The sequence below is a fragment of the Glandiceps talaboti genome, chromosome 3 (assembly GCF_964340395.1).
Source record: "Glandiceps talaboti chromosome 3, keGlaTala1.1, whole genome shotgun sequence".
Lineage (NCBI taxonomy): Eukaryota > Metazoa > Hemichordata > Enteropneusta > Spengelidae > Glandiceps > Glandiceps talaboti.
This window is the reverse complement of record NC_135551.1, coordinates 19,137,913-19,159,483: the sequence shown is the minus strand read 5'-3', so window position 1 is coordinate 19,159,483 and position 21,571 is coordinate 19,137,913. Positions and strand designations below refer to the sequence as shown.

The window sequence follows — 21,571 nt, the reverse complement described above, 5'->3', positions numbered from 1 at the left end:
TGATAATATTAATTGATAGTCCAAAACTACCATAGTGTGTCCATGGTTCTGTTGGTGTCCCGCTGTCCAGGCCACTTCTTTTATGGCTATGGAACTCTTACTGAAGGAGGCTATAATAATACAGTATGGGTGTAAACAAGTCTATAAAGAGCACGCTGACGAGTACCTAAGGCACGTGTTACGGGATGGAGCAAAATAACCACGGGAACGGGCTAACGGTCAAATGGAGGGGGATAACGGCCAAGAATGATAAAGCACATTTTGGGTTGTCTTTGATTTGGACATGTTGATAGAGTATATACAAGATGACCACCCTCCACCACCACCACGTAGACACTAGCTATTAGAAGTACTCACTAAACCGAAACATACACGTACTAACATGTCCACATCCGGGATGCTATATAACATGTAATGACTGTTGTCGACATATATGAGAAACGTTATTCTGCAGTTAGAATTTGCTCAGAATTCAAGTATATGTCGTATTCAGTGACCCACTATTATTTAGAGACACTAAATTCAGTCTGTAGATAAAGACGTGTTCAGACAGTTTTACACAGAGCACATGTCAAACGTTATCAATGAGAACAGGTGGCATCATAAAACCTCCTTTCACAAATATTCTACATTTTTGATATTTTATGTTTTTCATCTCACCAGAAAATGCTCTCAGTCATGACTGTACACAATATTATCAAAGTAATGATTTTAAACTTTGAAGTTAAGTTTTCGGAAAAATGACGTTTGTCCTTATTGAGCCCACACCTACACATGTCTCCTCGTGTACTTTAGCAACTCAGGAATTTTCTCTCAACAACCCTTCGACTATGTTTAAGTGTGATAAAATAGCTGTTGACCACTCATTAATTTTGCTATAAAGTGCACCTATCATCATGTGAAGAAGTAAAGTGCCACTTTTACATGCATTAAATTCCACCTGCAGATTAAGAGGTGGGTGAAAACTTAAAATTCAGTGACACTGACCACATTCCCTTGTACCACCACGTCCTCTCTTTCCTTATAATATAAATGGTGTGTATCCACCCAAGTTATGTTTCGAAACTTTGCTTTTCTCATTCCAATAAGGGTATATACACGAATTAGCAGATGATGGAAAACTTAGACTTTCAGAGGTATGACGGGTTCGGTATCCTCAGTTGGCAATGGCGGTGAAAAGTATATTGCATGCAAATAGTTCTATTTGAATGTCTGAGTACAAAGCAATAACGGCGGCAACAACACTAGAATCTGACAAAATAAATATGATCAATAAACTATGTCTAGTCGCTTCAAAACTAGATTCCAATACTAAGGTAACTTCACTATTACTACTCTGTAAAATGTATCAATTTCTATTCTACTTTGATCAATATACTATGGCATATGTTTAAAACAATATTAACTTCACGATCATATCAATGCAATTTCAAATCAATGAATTGTCAGATTGACCTACGAAGCTGTGATGACTGTCTGGCAAGAGCTACATGCTAGTACAGGAGTAAGTGCATAGACTACTCACCAAGTTCCACCACAGGTTTACCTGAACACCGACATGTTCATCACTCTGTCTCCAATACCAGGATCCTTGGGCTTTTAGAGTGTTCGTTTGGAAAGAACTAATCATGATGGTTTACTGATCGAACATCAAGCTACAGCAAATTCACTGTACAAGTGTCATAGTTTGGGCAGGATAACTTAAACGATGGAATTTTGAATAATATGACAGTAGAAGAACTGCCCAGCTAGCTTACTGTGGACACAGGTCTGTAATCCAAAGTCCTTTCCTCTCAATCAAATAGTATAATTACTAAAACTATCCTGGTTGTCCTAAGTATTACATCATCATTCCAGTCTATATTGGTATTCCATGTATCAACGGCGGTGTAATACAAACACTGTGGCATTTGCATCAAACAAAGGTCACTGTTTCCAACCACGTCAATCGTCACATACCTAATATATGGCATATGAAGGGTGCCCTGTCTGACAGGGTGTGCATAACTTCAGAAAGCCAGACATTTTTCAAACACTTGTTAGATAAGATTTTCCCGGTCAAATAAAAATGAAAAAAATGTGACGTTTTGGGAATGGTTCTTCAAAGAGCTGGGTCCTAACACTACTGGAAGTGTCGGAAAGATATGATGAATATGCGTGCACACATTCTTTATTAGGAGTGTTTGTTCAGATGTTGCAAGATATGAACCTGTGAGGATCATTCCAGCTTATAATAGATAATTATTAAAAGGATATTGATGGAATGGTTCTCGACATAAAATACCATAGAAGAACAAATATTTATATTTGGAAGGGGTCACTTCTGTATAAGACAGATTTTCACATTGATCACCAATCGTTGGGTGACTGGAGAAGATGAATCTTTCCATAAAAATCTTCGCTGTGGTAATCTTATGTTGGAATTTACACATTGGTCAGGTTTTGAGCTATCATTGTAATCCAGCTGTTAATGTTACATGCCCAAACTCATGTGAGTGCAAAATCTGTAGTAAATACCTCAGCAAAGGCGAGCAAATAATTATTGGAGTGCACATCAATTGCCGTGAACAGACTGCGGTTCCTAAACATTTACCAACTGGGACATTCCACTTAGAGCTGAGTCAAAATAAGATAACTGCACTTGGAGCTGGGATTTTCTCGCATTTGAAACGTGTAATATATCTGTCTCTGAAAGGTAACAAGCTCAATTCTGATCAGATCCATCCCAATGCATTCCAAGGTTTGGATGAACTTGAAGTTTTAGACTTAAGCGACCAGACTGGGCTATACGAAATCCCCAGTACCCTGTTCAAACCTCTACGACAACTTCGAACGCTAAGGATTCAGAAAGCTAATTTGGTGGACATTGGAGAAGACGCCTTTCGATTTACCACATACTTGTATAATGTAGTTCTGAATGAAAACAGACTGGAATCTATTCCTCCAACCTTGTTTAATAATTTGACCTACCTGAGACGCGTCATCATTCATTACAATTCATTACATGTTCTTCCAAGGAATATGTTTCTGGGGTCTGGGAATATAACCGATTTGCAGTTGGCCCATTGTGAACTAAGTACTATATCTGAACAAGTTGGATTACAAAATTTAACAAAAATGGAAAATCTTCACCTGTATGGAAATCGCTTCGATTGTGGCTGTGAGTTGAGATGGTTCCGTAATTGGATTGGAAGTGTCAAGTTCATTCACAAGATCAATGACACTAAATGTTCATCAGGAGAAACAATCCTACAATTCAACCCAGGCACATTACAATGTGAGTTTCCAACTGTCATGGTGGCTTGTGTCTCTGTATTGGGATTTATTCTTCTTTGTGTTGTGATCTTTCTACTTGTCAACTACCGATGGAGGATAAGGTAAGTACTATCCTGGTAACATGAAGATAATACATTTTTCATATAAGATTTGTGATTAAAGAAAATATATACATGGTATAAGGCCTAGAAAAAATTGCTTAGTCCCGGTTACCCGACCCCACCTAGTTTTCCCCGCCGACCATAAACCTTTTATTACGTATTCGAGAAAAAGATAAAATAATGAAATCTCGCAAGAAATGGTGGATGCGCAAAATACTGTTATTAACTTAAAAAGATAATATAAACTGTTCTTCCAATCTGCAATGGCTTTACATCTGATGAGAATAAACCAATAAGACAGAGACCAATTGAAAACAACGGAAAACATAACTACCTGAACTAGACACTCACATATAAAAAAAAAATACTTTAAAGAAATCCACCTACCCCACCTATTCTAAATTTGAGCGTAATCGGATTTGCACATATTTTTTTCTTTTTTTGGCCTAATCTTAAAATGTTGGTTTTTACTTAAAATAATAAACAAACTAGATACTGCCAATTCTCATGCGTTGAATATCCGTAATTCCCATGTTTGGCATTTCATCCATTATTACTGTCAAGGACATATAGGTATCAATGATTGTATAAACAGATGTTTCCATGCATGAGTAAATGTATACACTAGGTGAAGATTAACAAAAATCCTAGGTAAGCCAAATATTTGAAACATTCACGCATTCCAGTCTTTAATATTTCCAGAAGTGTGTGGTGACCTTGATGTATCGTAGTGACTATGCTGTGTCAAATTTGATATAACACAGGAAATATTGTCACCTTGCCCATTCTGGAATTTTTTTCCTTTAAAATGTCATGAGAGAAACCGATAAAACATCATTGGGTTGTTTAAAAAAATTCTCATTGGAAGTAGGTGTGACTTTTGAAATTAAACAATTGCAAACCCTTCTAATTTTGAAAGCTTAAAGATTTAATATCCAATGAGATTTTGAAATAGTGTTCAAAGATGTGCTACTACAAAGAGTATATATTTGTTTAAGAACACCAAACTTCAAAGTGTTACCATACCCATCCTTGCCTGGCGTTTAATCACTTTGATCGATGGGGTTTCATTGCCTGAAGTATTTCTGGGGTAGCTGACCGTTGCAATACTCTTCCTATACGTCACAAGAGGGTATTGGTAAAGTTTGACCACTCGGTCTTGAACCACAGTATCAGATAGTTACAGTAGATGTCCCAAGTTAATATAATGACGTTATTCTGTCAATTCGATGTGTTTTCTCAGTGTTTCCTTTCCCTAGAGGTCAAAATGATATCAAAATGTTTTCATTTTAATATCCAATATGATTGCCGAATACTGTGTTAACTCTATGGGAAAATAAGAAGATTGACAATTTCCTTGACAACAAGACGATGAACCCCAACATTTCCTTTATTATTACAAAGTAAATCCTATCAATAACAAATGTGCGGCTACATAGCACAGTGTAAAGACTATGTATATGGTTTGATGGAGCTAGAGCTACTGTGTTCGAGACCAAGTCAAGATATACACGGTTCGACTTTAACACTCTTTACTGTAGAACAGTTGCAAAGTCAACGGGGTGACAATACGTGTAGTGTGTTTACGAGTTGATTAACTGCAGTCAGTGTCATTGAAATGGTTAACAACATGCGGACAGCTTCATTGATGGTTAATGAGTTTCGGGCCATTTTCATTGACAAGTGATAAAGTGTCCATTTAAATAGAATTGAGAGCAAATTTGAAACAATAGGGACGAGAATGAGAGCAGTATATAATAAAATTCTGTTATCTGTTTTTCCAAACACAGATATGGTTTTTTTATCACCAAGTTAAAGGTATGGAATAATGGATACGAGACTATTCCTGATGAAAACAACTGTGAATATAAGTATGACATGTTTATATCCCACTCCAGCAAGGATGAAGAATGGGTACAATTTGTCCTGAAACCAAAGTTAGAGAATCCACCATACAACTACAGACTGTGTTTAGATTTCCGTGATTTTGTCATCGGTGAACACATCACAACTAACATCATGAACGCCATCGAGGAGAGCCGAAAGACTGTCTTCATCCTGACAAAGAATTTCATCGACAGTGAATGGTGTTATTTTGAACTGGAAATGATACGACAGAAAATGTTTGATGAACATCGCGATGCCGCAATATTGGTTTTGAAAGATGACATACCAGCCAAGAAGATGCCAGGATTGTTGAAATATTTCATGAGAAAGGGCAACTATATCAGATGGAGTGACAACAACGAGGGGCAAAAACTGTTTTGGAAGAGACTGGAGGCTGCTGTCAGAGTCACTAGTATTAACATGACTTAGGTTGAATTGGTTCCATATGAAGTCATTGATAAAGGATTTTAGTCGAAGATGTCTATTATTCCAGGAGTGACATTTACCCAGGTGAATAAGGAGAAATCTTGTATCCGCTGCCAACATTACCTATATTTTACGTAATTACAAGGGGGCAATAGTTTACTACTCACTCCCAATCATTTATTAATATGTACCTTGCATTCATCCAGGCACAACAGTCATATATTATCATATCCCTATAGCCGACATTTTCCACGGCAATGCTCTTCACTAGCAAAACTGAGCTAATAGATTCATTTATCATTACAATTTGCTGATATAAGCTATTAATAGCTATTAATGGACGTTACACTTGCAATAGGACGGCATCAGGAATAGTTAGTTTCTCTCAAGTGGGGCACATTAAACTGCATTTTGTTACACCATCTTATTTACAGTGTGATTGCATCCATTCAACTATAACACAGCTATCACCTATCTTGTGTAATCTAAAACATGCAACAACCGTAGTTTTACTTTAAGTGTCAGTTTTAGTTTGCCGATAGCTTGCTTTCCATAGTAATATCATTGGGCTACGAATGTCTATATCCCTAAAGAGTGATAAATTAGGCTAGTTTTCCTGATAACATATCTAGTATGGCTGCTTCCATTAATGCAGTGGACTAGTAATGTACTAGCAATGGATTAGTCAAGCTTCGTCAGTCAGATTGTATAGGTGAAACTTTGAATAACAAGAATATTTTGAATACATTTTCTCTTAACACTCCCCTGAACCAAAGGATTTAACCACTGAAAGATTTATAATGAGCAAATGAAGCTTAAACTAAGCATCCTAAGGCGACAAAGTACGGATCTAAGGTACAGAGTACACTCAATTGGTTCTTTCATTTTGTGAGCTTGTGTGACCTAATGATATCACATACATAGTAGTGTAACCAGGGATTTTATATTCAAAACGCTGAGCAACGGGTAACTGTGTGTGGGTTGGCGATACTACATTTGTATCGCCTGACTCACACTGAAGATTAAATTATGGTATGCGAGCCTTTTGTTATCTAAACATCTGACCTATCTGTAAATAATAATTCGAAATCCCCATGACTCATCATCACGTGACAAATTTCTGTTAAAACCACAAAAAACCACATTATTTTGATCACATCAACTAGTTCAGATCACTCAGTCTTGCCTTTTCTAACGTGTTATTGGATAATATGGTTTTATTCACGAATATCGTCGCTATGGTGAGTTTGAGTCTACACATTGGTTCAGTTTTGAGCTATCTTTGTAACCCAGCTGTCAACGTCACCTGCCCAAACGCATGTGATTGTAATTACTGCAACTTTCTCGATGGAAAACGCACAGTCATCGGATTGCGGGTCGTTTGCCATCAACAGTCTGTGGTACCTAAAAACATACCAGCTGAGACATTTCACTTAGAGCTGAGTCAAAATAAAATAGCTGGACTTGGAGCTGGGACTTTCTCGCATTTGAAACACACAAGGCGTCTCTACTTGAAAGGCAACAAACTCAATTCTGATCAGATCCATCCCAATGCATTTCAAGGTTTAGATGAACTTGAAAAATTAGATCTAAGCGACCAGACGGGGCTATACAAAATCCCCACCAACTTATTTAAGCCTCTCCGACGACTCCAGGATCTCAAGATTCAGAAAGCTAATTTGGTGGACATTGGAGAAGACGCCTTTCGATATAACAAACTCTTGTATGATGTAGCGCTGAACGAAAATCGATTGGAATATATTCCTCCAACCCTCTTTAATAATTTGACCTACCTGAGGCGTGTCATCCTTCATTACAATCCTTTACATGTTCTTCCAAGGAATATGTTTCTGGGGTCTAGGAATATAACCAAACTGCAGCTGGCCTATTCTCAACTAAGTACTATATCTGAACAAATTGGATTACAAAATTTAACAAAAATGAAAGAACTTCACCTGTATGGAAATCACTTTGATTGTGGCTGTGAGTTGAGATGGTTCCGTAACTGGATTGGAAGTGTCAAGTTCATTTACAAGGTCAATGACACTAAATGTTCATCAGGACAAACAATCCTACAATTCAACCCAGACAAATTACAATGTGAGTTTCCAACTGTCACGGTGGCTTCTGTCTCTGTATTGGGATTTATTCTTCTTTGTGCCATGATCTCTCTACTTGTCAACTACCGATGGAAGATCAGGTAAGAACAAATTAACATACTAGAAGGTCACATATTCTTCCACATTTAGTTTGTTGAAGACCCGTTTAAAAATAGATCAGCCTAGACGACCCTTGCTTTTGTGATGTCATCATGAAAAGTAAAAGAAAGAGTTTAGGTCCTTTTTTGAATTTCTTCATTGAATTATACGATCAGTTTAGCGCTTGAACTTAGCAGGAAATAAAATACCTGTAAACCTACAAAAATTATGTGCCTGCGACGTGGATACGTACGTACTTGTTGTTATTCCAACATAGGCCAGGTTTTAGACAGGTCACAGTATAAGAGTCAATATAGTGTCTGCTAGAATCACAAAAATAATGTGATTAGTATTTCCGGGACTGCGGGGCTTGCAAATTTGTTTTTCAAGATTTTCGGATTCATAAAGCTATGTTTCATATTTTCAACACAATATCCTAGGTGACAGGTGTTACTTGTGTGTTCGTTATTCTTTTTTTCTGCAACATTTGCCCAGGGTATTGACGAGCCGAAAAATAAACAGGTGTTTCACGCATGCGTATTAGTAGAGAATTGCATTAGTCACGGTGACTGCTGGTTGCTACGCAAGTTAGGTATTCACACAGTGAGCAATTACGACTCAAAATATCATTAATGCCATGTTTTGTAGGCATCGTTTAGAGATTTTTTACGATATTTCATCATGATAATTAACTCGTAGAATCCGGTGTTCTAGCTAATTCGTTCAAAAGTTACTCTCAACAAAATAAACAGTACACCCCCGACCCAACAATGCTATGATGTACAAACTTCTATACGTATTAGTTTTCGTTTATTAGTGAAGTTTCTCGCGAATAAAAATAATTTATAAAAAATGCAACTAGATGGTTTCTGTTTAACGCTCATAATGTCCCACTGCAAACCTGCTGGTTTGTGACGTAGGTACATATGATACGCACGCCACCAGAGGGCGTTGATACAGTTTGCGAATTGTTGAAATCTTAATCCGTAAATATACTGTACTCCATTGTTTTTTCTAAATACAGATACGGTTGCTTTCTCATCAAGATATGGTATAGAGGATATCAAACCGTTCCTATCGACAACAGTGAATTTAAGTATGATATTTTTGTGTCCCATTCCAGCAAGGATGAAGAGTGGGTACAAAACGTGTTTCAACCACAATTAGAAAGTCCTCCTTACAACTACAGACTGTGTCTTGATTTCCGTGATTTCATCCTTGGTCAACACATCACAACTTGTATCATAAACGCCATCGACGAAAGTAGAAAGACTGCCTTCATCGTGACGCAACAATTTATAGACAGTGAGTGGTGTTATTTTGAACTGGAAATGATACGACAGAAAATGTTTGATGAACATTGTGATGCCGCCATATTGGTTTTGAAAGATGACATACCAATCAGTAAAATGCCAGGATTGTTGAAGTATTTCATGAGAAAGGGCAACTTTATCAGATGGAGTGACAATAAAGACGGACAAAAACTGTTTTGGAAGAGACTTGATGATGCCGTTAAAGTGACTAGTATCAATATGGTTTAGGTGCAGACATGGTAGAAGTATTAACTGACTTTTTGTTCAAAGATTCGCGCCCTCTTGCGATATTTAGGATTTGCAATTAAACTTTCATGTGTTCGAGGCCCTGGATCGAGGCTAGCTAGAACCATTAGAGAACATATCTACTTCACAGGTCTCGCGTACGATTGTAATAAGTAGGTTGAATACGTCGCCACAATTCAGAGGTCACAATCTGATATTCTGCGTCTTTAGTACTGAGTTGTACACTGTTTGTTATACGTACATACCACAGGGGCGTGTATTATTGCTTAGATTTCCGTTTTCTTAGGAAAATATCATACGAATCTTGCTGCTACAAATGTATCGATCTCTATTGTACTCTTCCCCTGTACAGGTAGGAATATATATTCGAAAGGTTGTTATATTTAGTCTGTAGACCTGGAAAACAACAATCTATGAAATATTACACGCCCCTGTGGTACATACCCGTCCAGGCACGCACGCACGCACGCACGGGGAAAGCGTGGTTTACTCTTAAGCCAAATAAAAAACAATGTGTTTTGGATAACCAGACCGGCCCTGGTTTAAGTCCCCAACCCTAAAAAGTGGTAACGATTTACTTCTATTTCCGTATACATCTTCACGCCTTTGCCTCATCTGTGGTCATTTTTTTTCTCAAAAAAATCGTATTCCAGAGAGAAACCAGGTCTTTTTAGACTATAACAGTACAGTCTGTATAACAAGTTCGTCTACTTATCTTATAATTTTCTTCATTTACTTCTTTTACACCTCATCAAACTATCACGATTAAAAATATTGTGACCAACGAGTATCTTATCTTGGGGTCGAAGTAAAGTAAAATAAAATAAAATTCCGACTTTATATGCCCTATTTTCTGCAGTCATGTTATCGGAACGAACATTTGTTTTTTGCCTTATCGGACAATGTAGTAACTGGTTGTATTTATTTATTTATCAGATGAGGTTCTGGCTATATTCAGACAACATGGAAATTGGCCGATGAATGCAACCACTACAAATATAAATTCATTGATAAAATATGAAAATATACAAGTAAACACAACTTTTGACCAATGTCTATGAATCAATGTATTGTAATAATATGGATGTATTATTAGTTTATCTCTCGTTATATCATTCGATATCTTTATGGACATGATGGTGAAGCTACCTATACACATTATAGTTTAAAGTGGCCATATGGATGAGGATTGGATATTTATTTTGTATTCTTTATGTTTTTAAACAATTTTATCATGGGGGCCCTACTTGAAAAGTCTATGTGAAACAACATATACCAAGTCCTAGTTTGTAACGTCACTTGCTACTTAGCAGGAGTAAATAACCTAAAACAAACGATATTTCTAAATATATAAGAACCAAAAGTCTATGCACTAGTAGAAAATCAACATTTTATTAGGACTTTTAATGTAAATTTGGATTTAAATTGGTACTTGGTAATTATAGTAACTGACAGCCAAGCTTATTAGCTGTAACTTGCTAATCTACTTGAACATATCGATTGTTTAACCCTCATTCGAAAAATACCACTATAAGATATATATATGATCATGGTTTGAACCTTTCACACGGTTTGATTTGATATCCATTTTATTGTTGTTATTTCCGCTATGAAGTAACATTTGATCATGTACTCAATTATTTTGATGACAGTTCAATAGTTGTCTGCTAGCTAGGTTGTCCAATTTATTTAATGCGCTTATGACCGAATAAAGTGCTTTTTTGCCAGTTTACAAATGTGTATCATGTCGCAATCCCTTTCATATTCTTATACCCATCCGAAATTCTGACCTCAACATTGAATTTGACTTATTTTCGTGACGTCACAGTTCATTTGTGGTAAATAGATTTGTCTTTGATCTCTCCGTATAAAAACCAAATAGCGTAACCCCATCACTTATTTTCAAAACATGATGAACCCCCCCCCCCCGCCCATGTGCTCTGTCATGTGTCATGCAGATCACCGTGACTTTGACTTCTTGTTTCATGTACAAAAAAGACAGTGCCATCATATACTAGTATTAGCAACGATTATTTATACTTCAGGTTGAAATGCTCAAAAAATTTGAATAACATCATGAAAGTAAATGGTCAGTACATCTGATGGGAAGTTGACTTAGTAGTACCCCCTATCATCTAGAGGTCCTAGCAGGGATCTCCCCTGGAGGATTGTTTCTCCTTGTATGACAATTCAAGGCTATCCATAACATTTTAGACAATTTCATACCTCCACAATTCCAATTTCAATCCCTACATATCCACCGGAACCCCCCCCCCCTTTTTTTTCTTAAATTTTATTCAGGCTGGAGAAACTGGTCCCTTATCATGATTATTGGCTATGTTTTTGGAACGTTGGACCTCGCAAGCGCGTGCGTAAGTGCGCGCGCGCGCGCGCGCGCGCGCGTGTGTGTGTGTGTGTGTGTGTGTGTGTGTGTGTGTGTGTGTGTGTGTGTGTGTGTGTGTGTGTGTGTGTGAATAGCCACTATGATCTTGGCTTCATTTTAAACACTGTGGTTAAAGCATAGAATTTACTTTCATGTCGAAGCTACAAAATGTATGGAATTATATACATTGAAATAAACAACAACTACCAAGTATTGTACAATATAAGTAACGAAACTTTCAAATGTGGTTCAGGTTAAGATGAAAGCAGAAAAGTTTACGTAGGATGAAAGTGATAGGTTTGATAGCGAATACATCCGCAATATACAGCGAATCTGACTCATGCCTTGTTTCAAGTCTGTGGTTATGATATCGAGTGTAGTCATCCACAGAGTTTCAGATCTCAAATCCAGAACCCCCGCTTACACAACGTTATACACTAACCTTTGAGCCAACCCATCCCACAATGTCTCAGCTGGAACCATAGACGTTGGAGAGAGACCACGCCACGTCTATGCTGGAACATACTAATAAGTATTATAAGCACAACACTATTTTCTCCTATACTTGACTACAAAGTATTATCAAACGCATTTGTTGTGATACTGTAATTAGAAGGGACGCGTGACAAGGGGAATATATACACTGTATGACTTTTACCTTGACCATTTGCCTTAAAATCTTAATACATTGAAGCACACATGTCTGACAAATGCACATTCAAGTTTACACTATGAAACTGTGGGGTTCAAAGCTCTGATATGGTGACCTAACTAAGGTTTCCTTGGCGTACACTTTCTATGCATTTTCCAATACAATGTAAACAATGACTTCTTCAAAGGTTTGCAAAGCAAAGTTCAAATTACTTGACCTGGACTGGGGTTCATATAGACTCATACTTCCTGTATTTGTTGTAACCACGTCACGTGGTTTGGAAATTAAATTACACGACTCAACACCATTTCTTATTTCAGCGAAGAACGTTGTACCCTCTGTCATCGTTAATTGAGTCTATTTTCACTTGTCGAAGTCTGTACGATTGACCAAAATGGATTTATTCCTGAAAATATCTGTTTTAGTGACATTAGTCAGCTGTATTGTGTATTTTGATACAACGTCGGGTTCACGACATGTTCCTTGCGTTAAAGCTGTGAACGTTACATGTCCGAAAAACTGCATCTGCGAGTACTGTCATTTCGTCAAAGGAAGACGTACAGCATACGGTTTACGTGTTATGGCCAGCAAATCGGATTCTAACCCATATGGGATATCGTCTGTACCCGAGAACATACCACCAGAGACGTATCGCCTATACCTGGGTAATAATAAGATTTCGAAATTGAATTCTGGCGCATTTTCTCATCTCAAAAGCGCGAAGTCACTTTGTCTAAAATATAACTCCCTTATTTCTGACCAAGTTCACCCAAATGCCTTCGAAGGGTTAGAGAAACTTGAAGATTTAGATTTAAGTTACCAGAGGGGTTTGCACAACATCCCGAGTGACTTGTTCAAACCTCTAAGACGGCTTCGTAATGTCAGATTAGAGAAAGTTAATTTGGTCAACATTGCAGAAGACGCGTTTCGTTATAACACTTTATTGATTAATATAATTCTCAACGGAAACCGATTGGAATATATTCCCCCTTCATTATTCCATAACTTACCATATCTGAGACGTGTAATGCTCCAGTACAACCACCTGTATGTACTTCCACAGCATATGTTTGATGGGTCGAGGAAGATAACCGATCTACAACTTGCCAACTGCGAACTGAGTAGTATAGCTGAAAATGTTGGATTGCATAATTTAACAAACATGGAAAAACTTCACCTGTATGGTAATAAGTTTAATTGTGGTTGTGAGTTGAGATGGTTCCGTAACTGGATTGGAAGTGTCAAGTTCATTTACAAGATCAATGACACTAAATGTTCATCGGGACAAACAATCCTACAATTCAACCCAGACAAATTACAATGTGAGTTTCCAACTGTCATGGTGGCCTGTGTCTCTGTATTTGGAGTTATCCTTGTTTGTGCCGTGATCTCTCTACTTGTCAACTACCGATGGAAGATCAGGTAAGAACATTCGTAACATTTTACACTTTCAAACCTTTGATATCATGTGCCTATTTCGCTCCCCCCCCCCCCCGAGCTGCTGAGTTGAGCTTGTGAAACAGTAAAACGTCGCAATTTATCGGGGACCCTAATCAAAGAAATGATGACACAGAACAAATAGGCACGTGAATGAATGAATTAATAGATGTTGGGCTGATGATGAAAAAGTGGACGATGGATGGAAGGATGGTTGGTTGGTTGGTTGGTTGGTTGGTTGGTTGGTTGAATTATTTCAGTCGGATATATTTTAGAATGTGCAGAGGATTAAACAAGAGTATGTGTTTGATAGGTGAGTGAGTGAGTGAGTGAGTGGGTGGGTGATTGACTGACGGACGGACGGACTGACTGACTGACTGACTGACTGACTGACTGACTGACTGACTGACTGACTGACTGACTGACTGACTGACTGACTGACTGAATGAATGAATGAATGAATGAATGAATGAATGAATGAATGAATGAATGAATGAATGAATGAATGAGCAAGTGTGAGAAACACGGAGGATCCCTTGAACATCGCACATTCCTAAGCCATCAGAAGTTAATATCCAATTGGGTAATGTCTTTGTCTTTATTTTCCTAGATATGTTATCTTCCTCATTCAGCATCGTGTCAAACGATACCAACCAATCCCAGGCAACAACCAACTCTATAAATACGATGCATTCGTCTCACATTCTTATAAGGACCAAGACTGGATCTTACAAGTTTTACGTCCGAAACTAGAAACACCTCCACATAATTTCAAACTGTGTTTAGATTTTCGTGATTTTGCTGTCGGTTCTCTAATTGCTGATAACATTATGAACGCCATCGAGGAAAGCCGCAAGACAATCTTCATCCTGACTCAACAATTTATAGACAGTGAGTGGTGTTATTTTGAACTGGAAATGGTACGACAGAAGATGTTTGATGAACATCGTGATGCCGCCATATTGGTTTTGAAAGATGACATACCAGCCAAGAAGATGCCAGGATTGTTGAAGTATTTCATGAGGAATGGTAAATATATCAAATGGAGCGAACACGAGGGTGGGCAGAAACTGTTTTGGAAACAGTTAGATTCCGCATTGAAGTGCTCCAACGTCAATATGATTTGATAATTTTATACAATTGTGTTTTGAACCATAGACCCTCTAGGTGGTGGAGAGTCTAAGTTTGAGCCATCTTCAATTTAAACGTTCTTTGAATTGAATTGAATTGAATTGAATTGAATTTTATTTGGGTAAAATTTTATACAAGTACATATTAAAATACATACAATGTACAGAAATCACCGAAGATAACACATAAAAGTACTTTTAAAAGCACTTATTTCCATTCAAAATGCCGTGGCAACTTAATGGTACAGAAAAAATTAAATGTATTACAGAAAACAAGACAGAGCTCCAAATAGAGTTATAAAATACACACTGAATACATCCATAATTAAAAAGGATTAAAATGTTACAAAATATTATGTTCTTTAATCTGTAGTTTGTTCCATAGAAAATATTTGACTTGGCTTTTAAAACTATTTTTTGTATGAGATTGTTTCACTGAGAGTGGGAGACTATTATTCCAAAGACCAATGTCTGTGTAGGCGAATGAACTCTTACACATACCACTGACTCTTGGAACTACACATGACAGTTCACTCGGTCTTGTTCTATAATTGTGCCGATTATGGACCATTTCTGCATTGCAATTTAAGTACTCAGGAGAACAAAGATTTATGATGTTGAACATGTGATTGAGTTTTAATTTCTTTCTTTTAATTTCTTTCCTATTTCCTTTTAATGACCGTTGTTACGATTGCTAAATCCGCATACCCCATATCGTTTGTTCAATTTGTGGCAACCGTGAAAGTATTTCCCAATATGATGATTAATCACATGGGCGTTATTAAAGATTGCCGCGTTCATCTTTTGTTTCCGTAAAGGTCCCACTTTTCCTGGGATGGAAGAACTTTTCTGATTGGTTAGTAAATTGCAGTATAGTAGTTGTTTCTGTTCATGTGAAATGTGCTACATTAAACCTTCAATACTTTTAAAGGTAAAGTTATGAAATACGGACCGTAAAAGCCATTTTTAATAATCATGATAGTGCTGAACATCGTCGTATAGATATATAAGAAGAATGCATTTTATCAAATTCAACATAATTTAGTACATACGTTAACCATAAGAAAACACATATGTCCTATCACGTTTGTTGATGCACCATACAGTGTTAATGAATAATTTGCATAATTAATGATTTTCGGTAATTAGGCTATATCTTAAGAATACATACTTCAATTCCAATATAATTCAGTACACACGTTAACCATAACAATCACATATGTCCTGTAAAGCTTGTTGGTGTACCTTTCAGTGTTAATGAATAATTTGCATAATTAATGATTCTTGGTAATTAGGCTATATCTTACGACTGCATACTTCAATTTCAATACAATTCAGTACATACATTAACCATAACAAATTGTGTAGGTCCTATAAAGTTAGTTGATGTACCTTACAGTGTTAATGAATAATATGCATAATTAATGATTTTCGGTAATTAGGCTATATTTTAAGACTGCATACTTCAATTTCAATACAATTTAGTACATACGTTAACCATAACAAAGCGGATATGTCCTATACAATCTTTTATATAGCTTAGTTTTAATGAAAAATTTGCATTATTAATGATTTTAGGTAACTAGGTTGTATCTTAAAAATGCAAGCTTCAAATTTTGTATAATATGATACGTACATCATAATAATACGCACCTGTCCTATGAAGTTTGTTGCTACAACTTTTTCCTTTAATGAGTATTTTGAATAATGAATGATATTCAGTAATTAAGCAGTATCATACACTCTTACATACATTAACCTAAGAAAGCACGCTTGTCCAAAAAACAAAGCCTGTTACCATAGTTTTTTAGTTTAAGGAGTTATTTACATAATTAGTTATTCCCTTACGGGAGGCATTCAGTTTAAATCTGGTTGTTATTATATTCATATTAATGGCTTGCAGATATTTTGTAATTTTTGGTATTGGACAAATAAGATACAATATAGAAATGTTCATTTCTTGCTACAACGTCAGACACGTCTATGCTAGTACGATTTATATGTTCCTCCCATTTTAAGTACATTAAGACGGGTAGAAAGCATTGATAGAGTTGAAGGTATTTAACATGTGTGCTTTGTGGTTTAACTGAAATTGAAGACGAATGTTATTTCTTTTTGAAATGTGATTTTTTTTGCATACGTGTCTCAGACCAACATACATTCCAATATATTTCAATATTCCTCCATAAAACTTCTATCATCTAATAAAAGTGATGGATTACTGACTTGCAGCCTTTATTCATTAGAACAGAAGTAAATACTATAGTTGACGTGTAACTTTTGTAATCTTGTATTTGTATTTTGGGACGATGGCCTTTGTGACTTTAAAAGCAGGCATATACATGTGGTGCGTGAGGTGGTTGGTTGGTTTAGAGTGTAAATGGATGGATGGGTGGGTGGATGGATTGATGATGATGGATGGATGAGTGGACAGATGGACGGACAGGTGGTTAGACTTCAGACAGACGGACGGATGGACAGATGGATGAATGGACGAATGTATGTATGTATGTACGTATGTATGTATGTATGTATGTATGTATGTATGTATGTAGAGGTGATGGCGGTGGGTGGATGGATAAATGGATAGGCATATAACGCTTATTGACATGTTTGGTATTAGGATATGAGGTATTTAATAATGGTCCTAACAGAAGGTCTTCTCTTTAATTGATTATAGAAATGAAAGGTCGCCGTTTCTTGGACCAATTACGCCCTTGCAAAGTAGATACACATTTTAGGATGTAACCATAAGCAAAGATCACACTGTAAATGTAATATGGAACATTGGGTTTGTTAACATTTTAAGAAAATAAAGAATTTTGCACTTAAAAACACAACTTAAAAAAATGTTGTTAGGATAACTTTCTTTCTATCAGTAAATAATGTTATCAGCCTACCCAATGATGTACGTTGTTATTTGCAAAATATACCTGGCATTGGTTGTTGCTTAGGGAGTGGTCACGGTTGCCAGGGCTAGTTGTGGCATTATGCATTGAATAAAATCTGCAACATAAAAATATAAAACTGTAGGAACAATCCCCATCGAATTTCAAACCCATCCATCGAGAAGTGTTGAGATTAAATTTTTTGACAAAAATTCACACTTTTGGACCTAATTTGCATATCTCTCATGACACCATTTACATAATATGTCCTGAGAATCTTCATCTGCACACGCTATAAACAACCCACCAAATTTCAGGCCAATTTGCCAAGTAATTTCAGATTTAAAATTCCTTTTACCAAAAACACATATGTTCGACCTAATTTGCATATGAGTGAGGGTTCATCATGTAGTGAATAATTTCTCATCCTCACACCCTAAGTAATATCCCACCACATACAACAGCAATTGGTCTTGTTTTTTATTGTAATTCATTTATGCATACACGCACATACATACACAGACATACATACATACATACATACATACATACATACATACATACATACATACACACACATACACACACACATGCATGCATGCAAGCATGCATGTATGCACGCACGCACGTACGTACATACATACATACATACATACATACATACATACATACATACATACACATGCATGCATACATACATACATACATACATACATACATACATACATACATACATACATACATATACACACACACATACATACATACATACATACATACATACATACATACATACATACATACATACATACATACATCACAATGCCTAGAGTAGTACATAAGTGAACCCCAGTTAAGTTGTGCTATTATGAATTAATATTGTTTCACGAAAGTAGAATGCATACAATATATCTTTCATGTTGTTGATACAAACACTTATCGAGATACACAATAAAATTGGTTTAACTGTCAAATAATATGCTAATGAGGCTAATTAGTATGGAACCTCTTCCACTGAAAAGTATCTATAGATATGACGTCATATAACCCAGATAGGACGCTCTGAGCAAGCCTCGCGTCAAGTTTGAGATATTTTAGAGACATAGTGGCAAAATTATAGTAATTAGTGAAGTCAGTCAACATGAATTTAACTGAACCTTAATCACATGTGTTTTGCCCAAAATAACATGCCTGGAACAAGCCTCTGACCAGCTCTTGTGATTGTAGCAAACGTGTGTACCACATCTCATTTGCAATCAACCAAATCATTGTTTGTTTTTAGACGAAGTACATGTATAGATAGACAGACAGTCTGACTGACTGACTGACTGACTGACTGACTGGCACGCACGCTCAAGCACAGACGGACACATATGGAATCCCATCACTCCCTCTCGTAAAGAGAGGTGACAAGAGAAGAATTTGTAACCAGTTCCACTCCAAATCGGGAGTATACAATATCGATAAACTGCACAGTCGCAGTTGACTTGAAACCTGCGCAGACGTGCACCAAGGAATGACATCGCATTCTGGTCCCGCTCACCAATTTGCACAGCCTGCTTGCTCAACTGATAGCAAACCTAACTGTGTGATGAAGTCACCCAAACAGACGCTTATCTTTGCAGTGATCATCCAAACCACATAATCTAGCAATTGATGGCACACCTAACTTCAAAATGTTGTACGTTAGAGGTGTTTTGGGGGACTAGTGTGTGTTTTCCTTTTAATTTTCAGTGGTCCAGAATTAGAAATCGGTAGTTTTAGCCATTCTCGCTTTGGTTTACTACATATATACACACCAAAACTACGTAATTACGATATTTGATAAGAGCTAAAGTAAAGCTGGAAAAGGGTAATGATGATACTCGCGCCTACCTTCATGCTCAATCACAGTCGCTAATTATAAGTTCACCATAGTCGCCTAGTCTGTACAACGTGGGCAGTCCGGCCCTACGTGATGGACACTGTCATAATGTGATACTCATCGTTAGTTGGATAACTAATTGCTCCATATACGTTTCATACTTTCATTAAAAAAAACTTCCACATTTCATTAGAAATACCATGTAATTTTATGCATTTATTTCTTCTAAAGTTGAAAACTATTTTTGACGTTAAATTCATTACGCTTGAATAAAACTGAATGAAAAATGCCAGGTATCAAACCGTCCATGCTATGTTTGGTGCGCGGTTGTCCGTATATACACATCGTGACATTAAAAAGGTATTCCCCATTTTTCCCCATAGTCCAATCTTCATGTATTATACATCAATGGAAAGCTTACTTTCCGTACTGCAACCTTAAAAAACCCATATATTTGAAGAACAGAAATACGTTGAGAAAAGTACTGTCAAATGAGACAATGATTGCTTGATGGTCAAGCGACAAAAAACATAGGAATTTTCAGTACACGGCAAGTATATTTTGATTGCTCATATCTGAATGCTTGAATCTAATAAGCTGTAAATCAACAGATTTATAGAGCTGTCCATTATAGAGATGTTTACGTTCTAACAAAGTCCAATATATGTCTCTAGAGCTACGAACCTAGGCAGAAATTTACCTACATTAGAACCTTCCTCAAGCCAAGTTCGTAACTTCCGTATTATCTCATGATTATTAATATTCATAAGTTCGGTAAACCTCCAACTTTGGAGAGATTGTTTCTTCCCGATTTGGAGTGGTGTGGAACTGGTATCTGTGTCGTTATGGAACTAAAATTAGTTTTGACATTATAACATGATTCTATGCGTACAACTTGACCTAGTGTGTGAGCCACTTGAATGGGACATTAATCAAGTTATCTGGTTCCTGGTTTTTTTTTCACAAGTACAGCTTGCGGAAAAAGGGGAAGTTTTCGTAATAAGCGCTAAAAGCACTCACCCCAGTGTTAAACTGAAATACTATTTCTGGAGTTAAATTGTCACTTCCTCAAACCGATTTGACGGGAAAATCAACAAGGGGTTTCTCTTTATGATGATCATCGTAGTTATCTCAAAACAACCACATGATAATCTCAATACAAAGAGTACACTTCACGCTGTACATGATATTGCACGCAAAATTGTTAATGGTTGGGGTGGTTCATTGTCAAATAAATAAATAAATAAATAAATAAATAAATAAATAAATAAATAAATATAAATGTTTTGTTGTTATTCATCTTCTCTTTCAGCCTTGTTTCGAATTTGACTAATTCTTCACAAATTGCCCAGTGTCTTTTTTATGCAAGCTGTAAATTTTATTTAACTTGGTATAGTGAGTCAAGGGGCATATCATCATGTATATAAAAGCTCTAGCTCAGAATATGCAATCCAACAAATATAATGTTTACAGGAACAAATATCAAAAGTCTACGAGCCCTTGCGGAAGGCATTCAGTTTACATCTGGTTTGTATTAAAGTTGGTTCTTGAGCTCCCTTTTGTCAAACTATTGCCTGTTACATTTCTTTTGAAGCATATCAAATTACTGAAGCTGTGTGGAAGTTGATATTACGTCATCAAATCCAATGACAGTTGGTAACAGTTTCAAGTTTAATTTTTCAATATAAACATAACCATAAACATAACCAATGTCCGTCATCTTACTTTTTATCACGTGCATATCCCAATAATTTTGAGTAACATGCCCAG

At 36.6% G+C, this 21,571-nt stretch overlaps 3 protein-coding genes across 3 annotated transcripts; all 3 read left to right on the top strand.

Moving 5' to 3' along the window:
• The first annotated feature begins 2,376 nt into the window (after positions 1-2,376).
• Positions 2,377-5,693, top strand: LOC144433164 (toll-like receptor 2 type-2). The gene is made up of 2 exons (XM_078121474.1): positions 2,377-3,377; positions 5,168-5,693. The coding sequence occupies exons 1-2, from the start codon at positions 2,377-2,379 to the stop codon at positions 5,691-5,693; spliced, it is 1,527 nt and encodes a 508-aa protein (XP_077977600.1).
• Positions 5,694-6,928: 1,235 nt separating this feature from the next.
• LOC144433163 (toll-like receptor 13) lies at positions 6,929-9,429 on the top strand. The gene is made up of 2 exons (XM_078121473.1): positions 6,929-7,890; positions 9,012-9,429. The coding sequence occupies exons 1-2, from the start codon at positions 6,929-6,931 to the stop codon at positions 9,427-9,429; spliced, it is 1,380 nt and encodes a 459-aa protein (XP_077977599.1).
• A 3,447-nt stretch (positions 9,430-12,876) lies between these two features.
• On the top strand, positions 12,877-15,046 carry LOC144433162 (toll-like receptor 2). The gene is made up of 2 exons (XM_078121472.1): positions 12,877-13,904; positions 14,530-15,046. Exons 1-2 carry the CDS (start codon positions 12,877-12,879, stop codon positions 15,044-15,046), a joined length of 1,545 nt encoding a protein of 514 aa, XP_077977598.1.
• The last annotated feature ends 6,525 nt before the right edge of the window (positions 15,047-21,571 follow it).

What these genes read in the sequence shown, in the direction of transcription:
- LOC144433162 (XM_078121472.1), top strand. Translation starts at nt 12,877, where the DNA reads ATGGATTTATTCCTGAAAATATCTGTTTTAGTGACATTAGTCAGCTGT. An exon ending in AACTACCGATGGAAGATCAG is followed by an intron (nt 13,905 to 14,529) that starts GTAAGAACATTC and finishes TTATTTTCCTAG; the next exon opens with ATATGTTATCTTCCTCATTC.
- LOC144433164 (XM_078121474.1), top strand. Translation starts at nt 2,377, where the DNA reads ATGAATCTTTCCATAAAAATCTTCGCTGTGGTAATCTTATGTTGGAAT. An exon ending in AACTACCGATGGAGGATAAG is followed by an intron (nt 3,378 to 5,167) that starts GTAAGTACTATC and finishes TTCCAAACACAG; the next exon opens with ATATGGTTTTTTTATCACCA.
- LOC144433163 (XM_078121473.1), top strand. Translation starts at nt 6,929, where the DNA reads ATGGTGAGTTTGAGTCTACACATTGGTTCAGTTTTGAGCTATCTTTGT. An exon ending in AACTACCGATGGAAGATCAG is followed by an intron (nt 7,891 to 9,011) that starts GTAAGAACAAAT and finishes GTCCCATTCCAG; the next exon opens with CAAGGATGAAGAGTGGGTAC.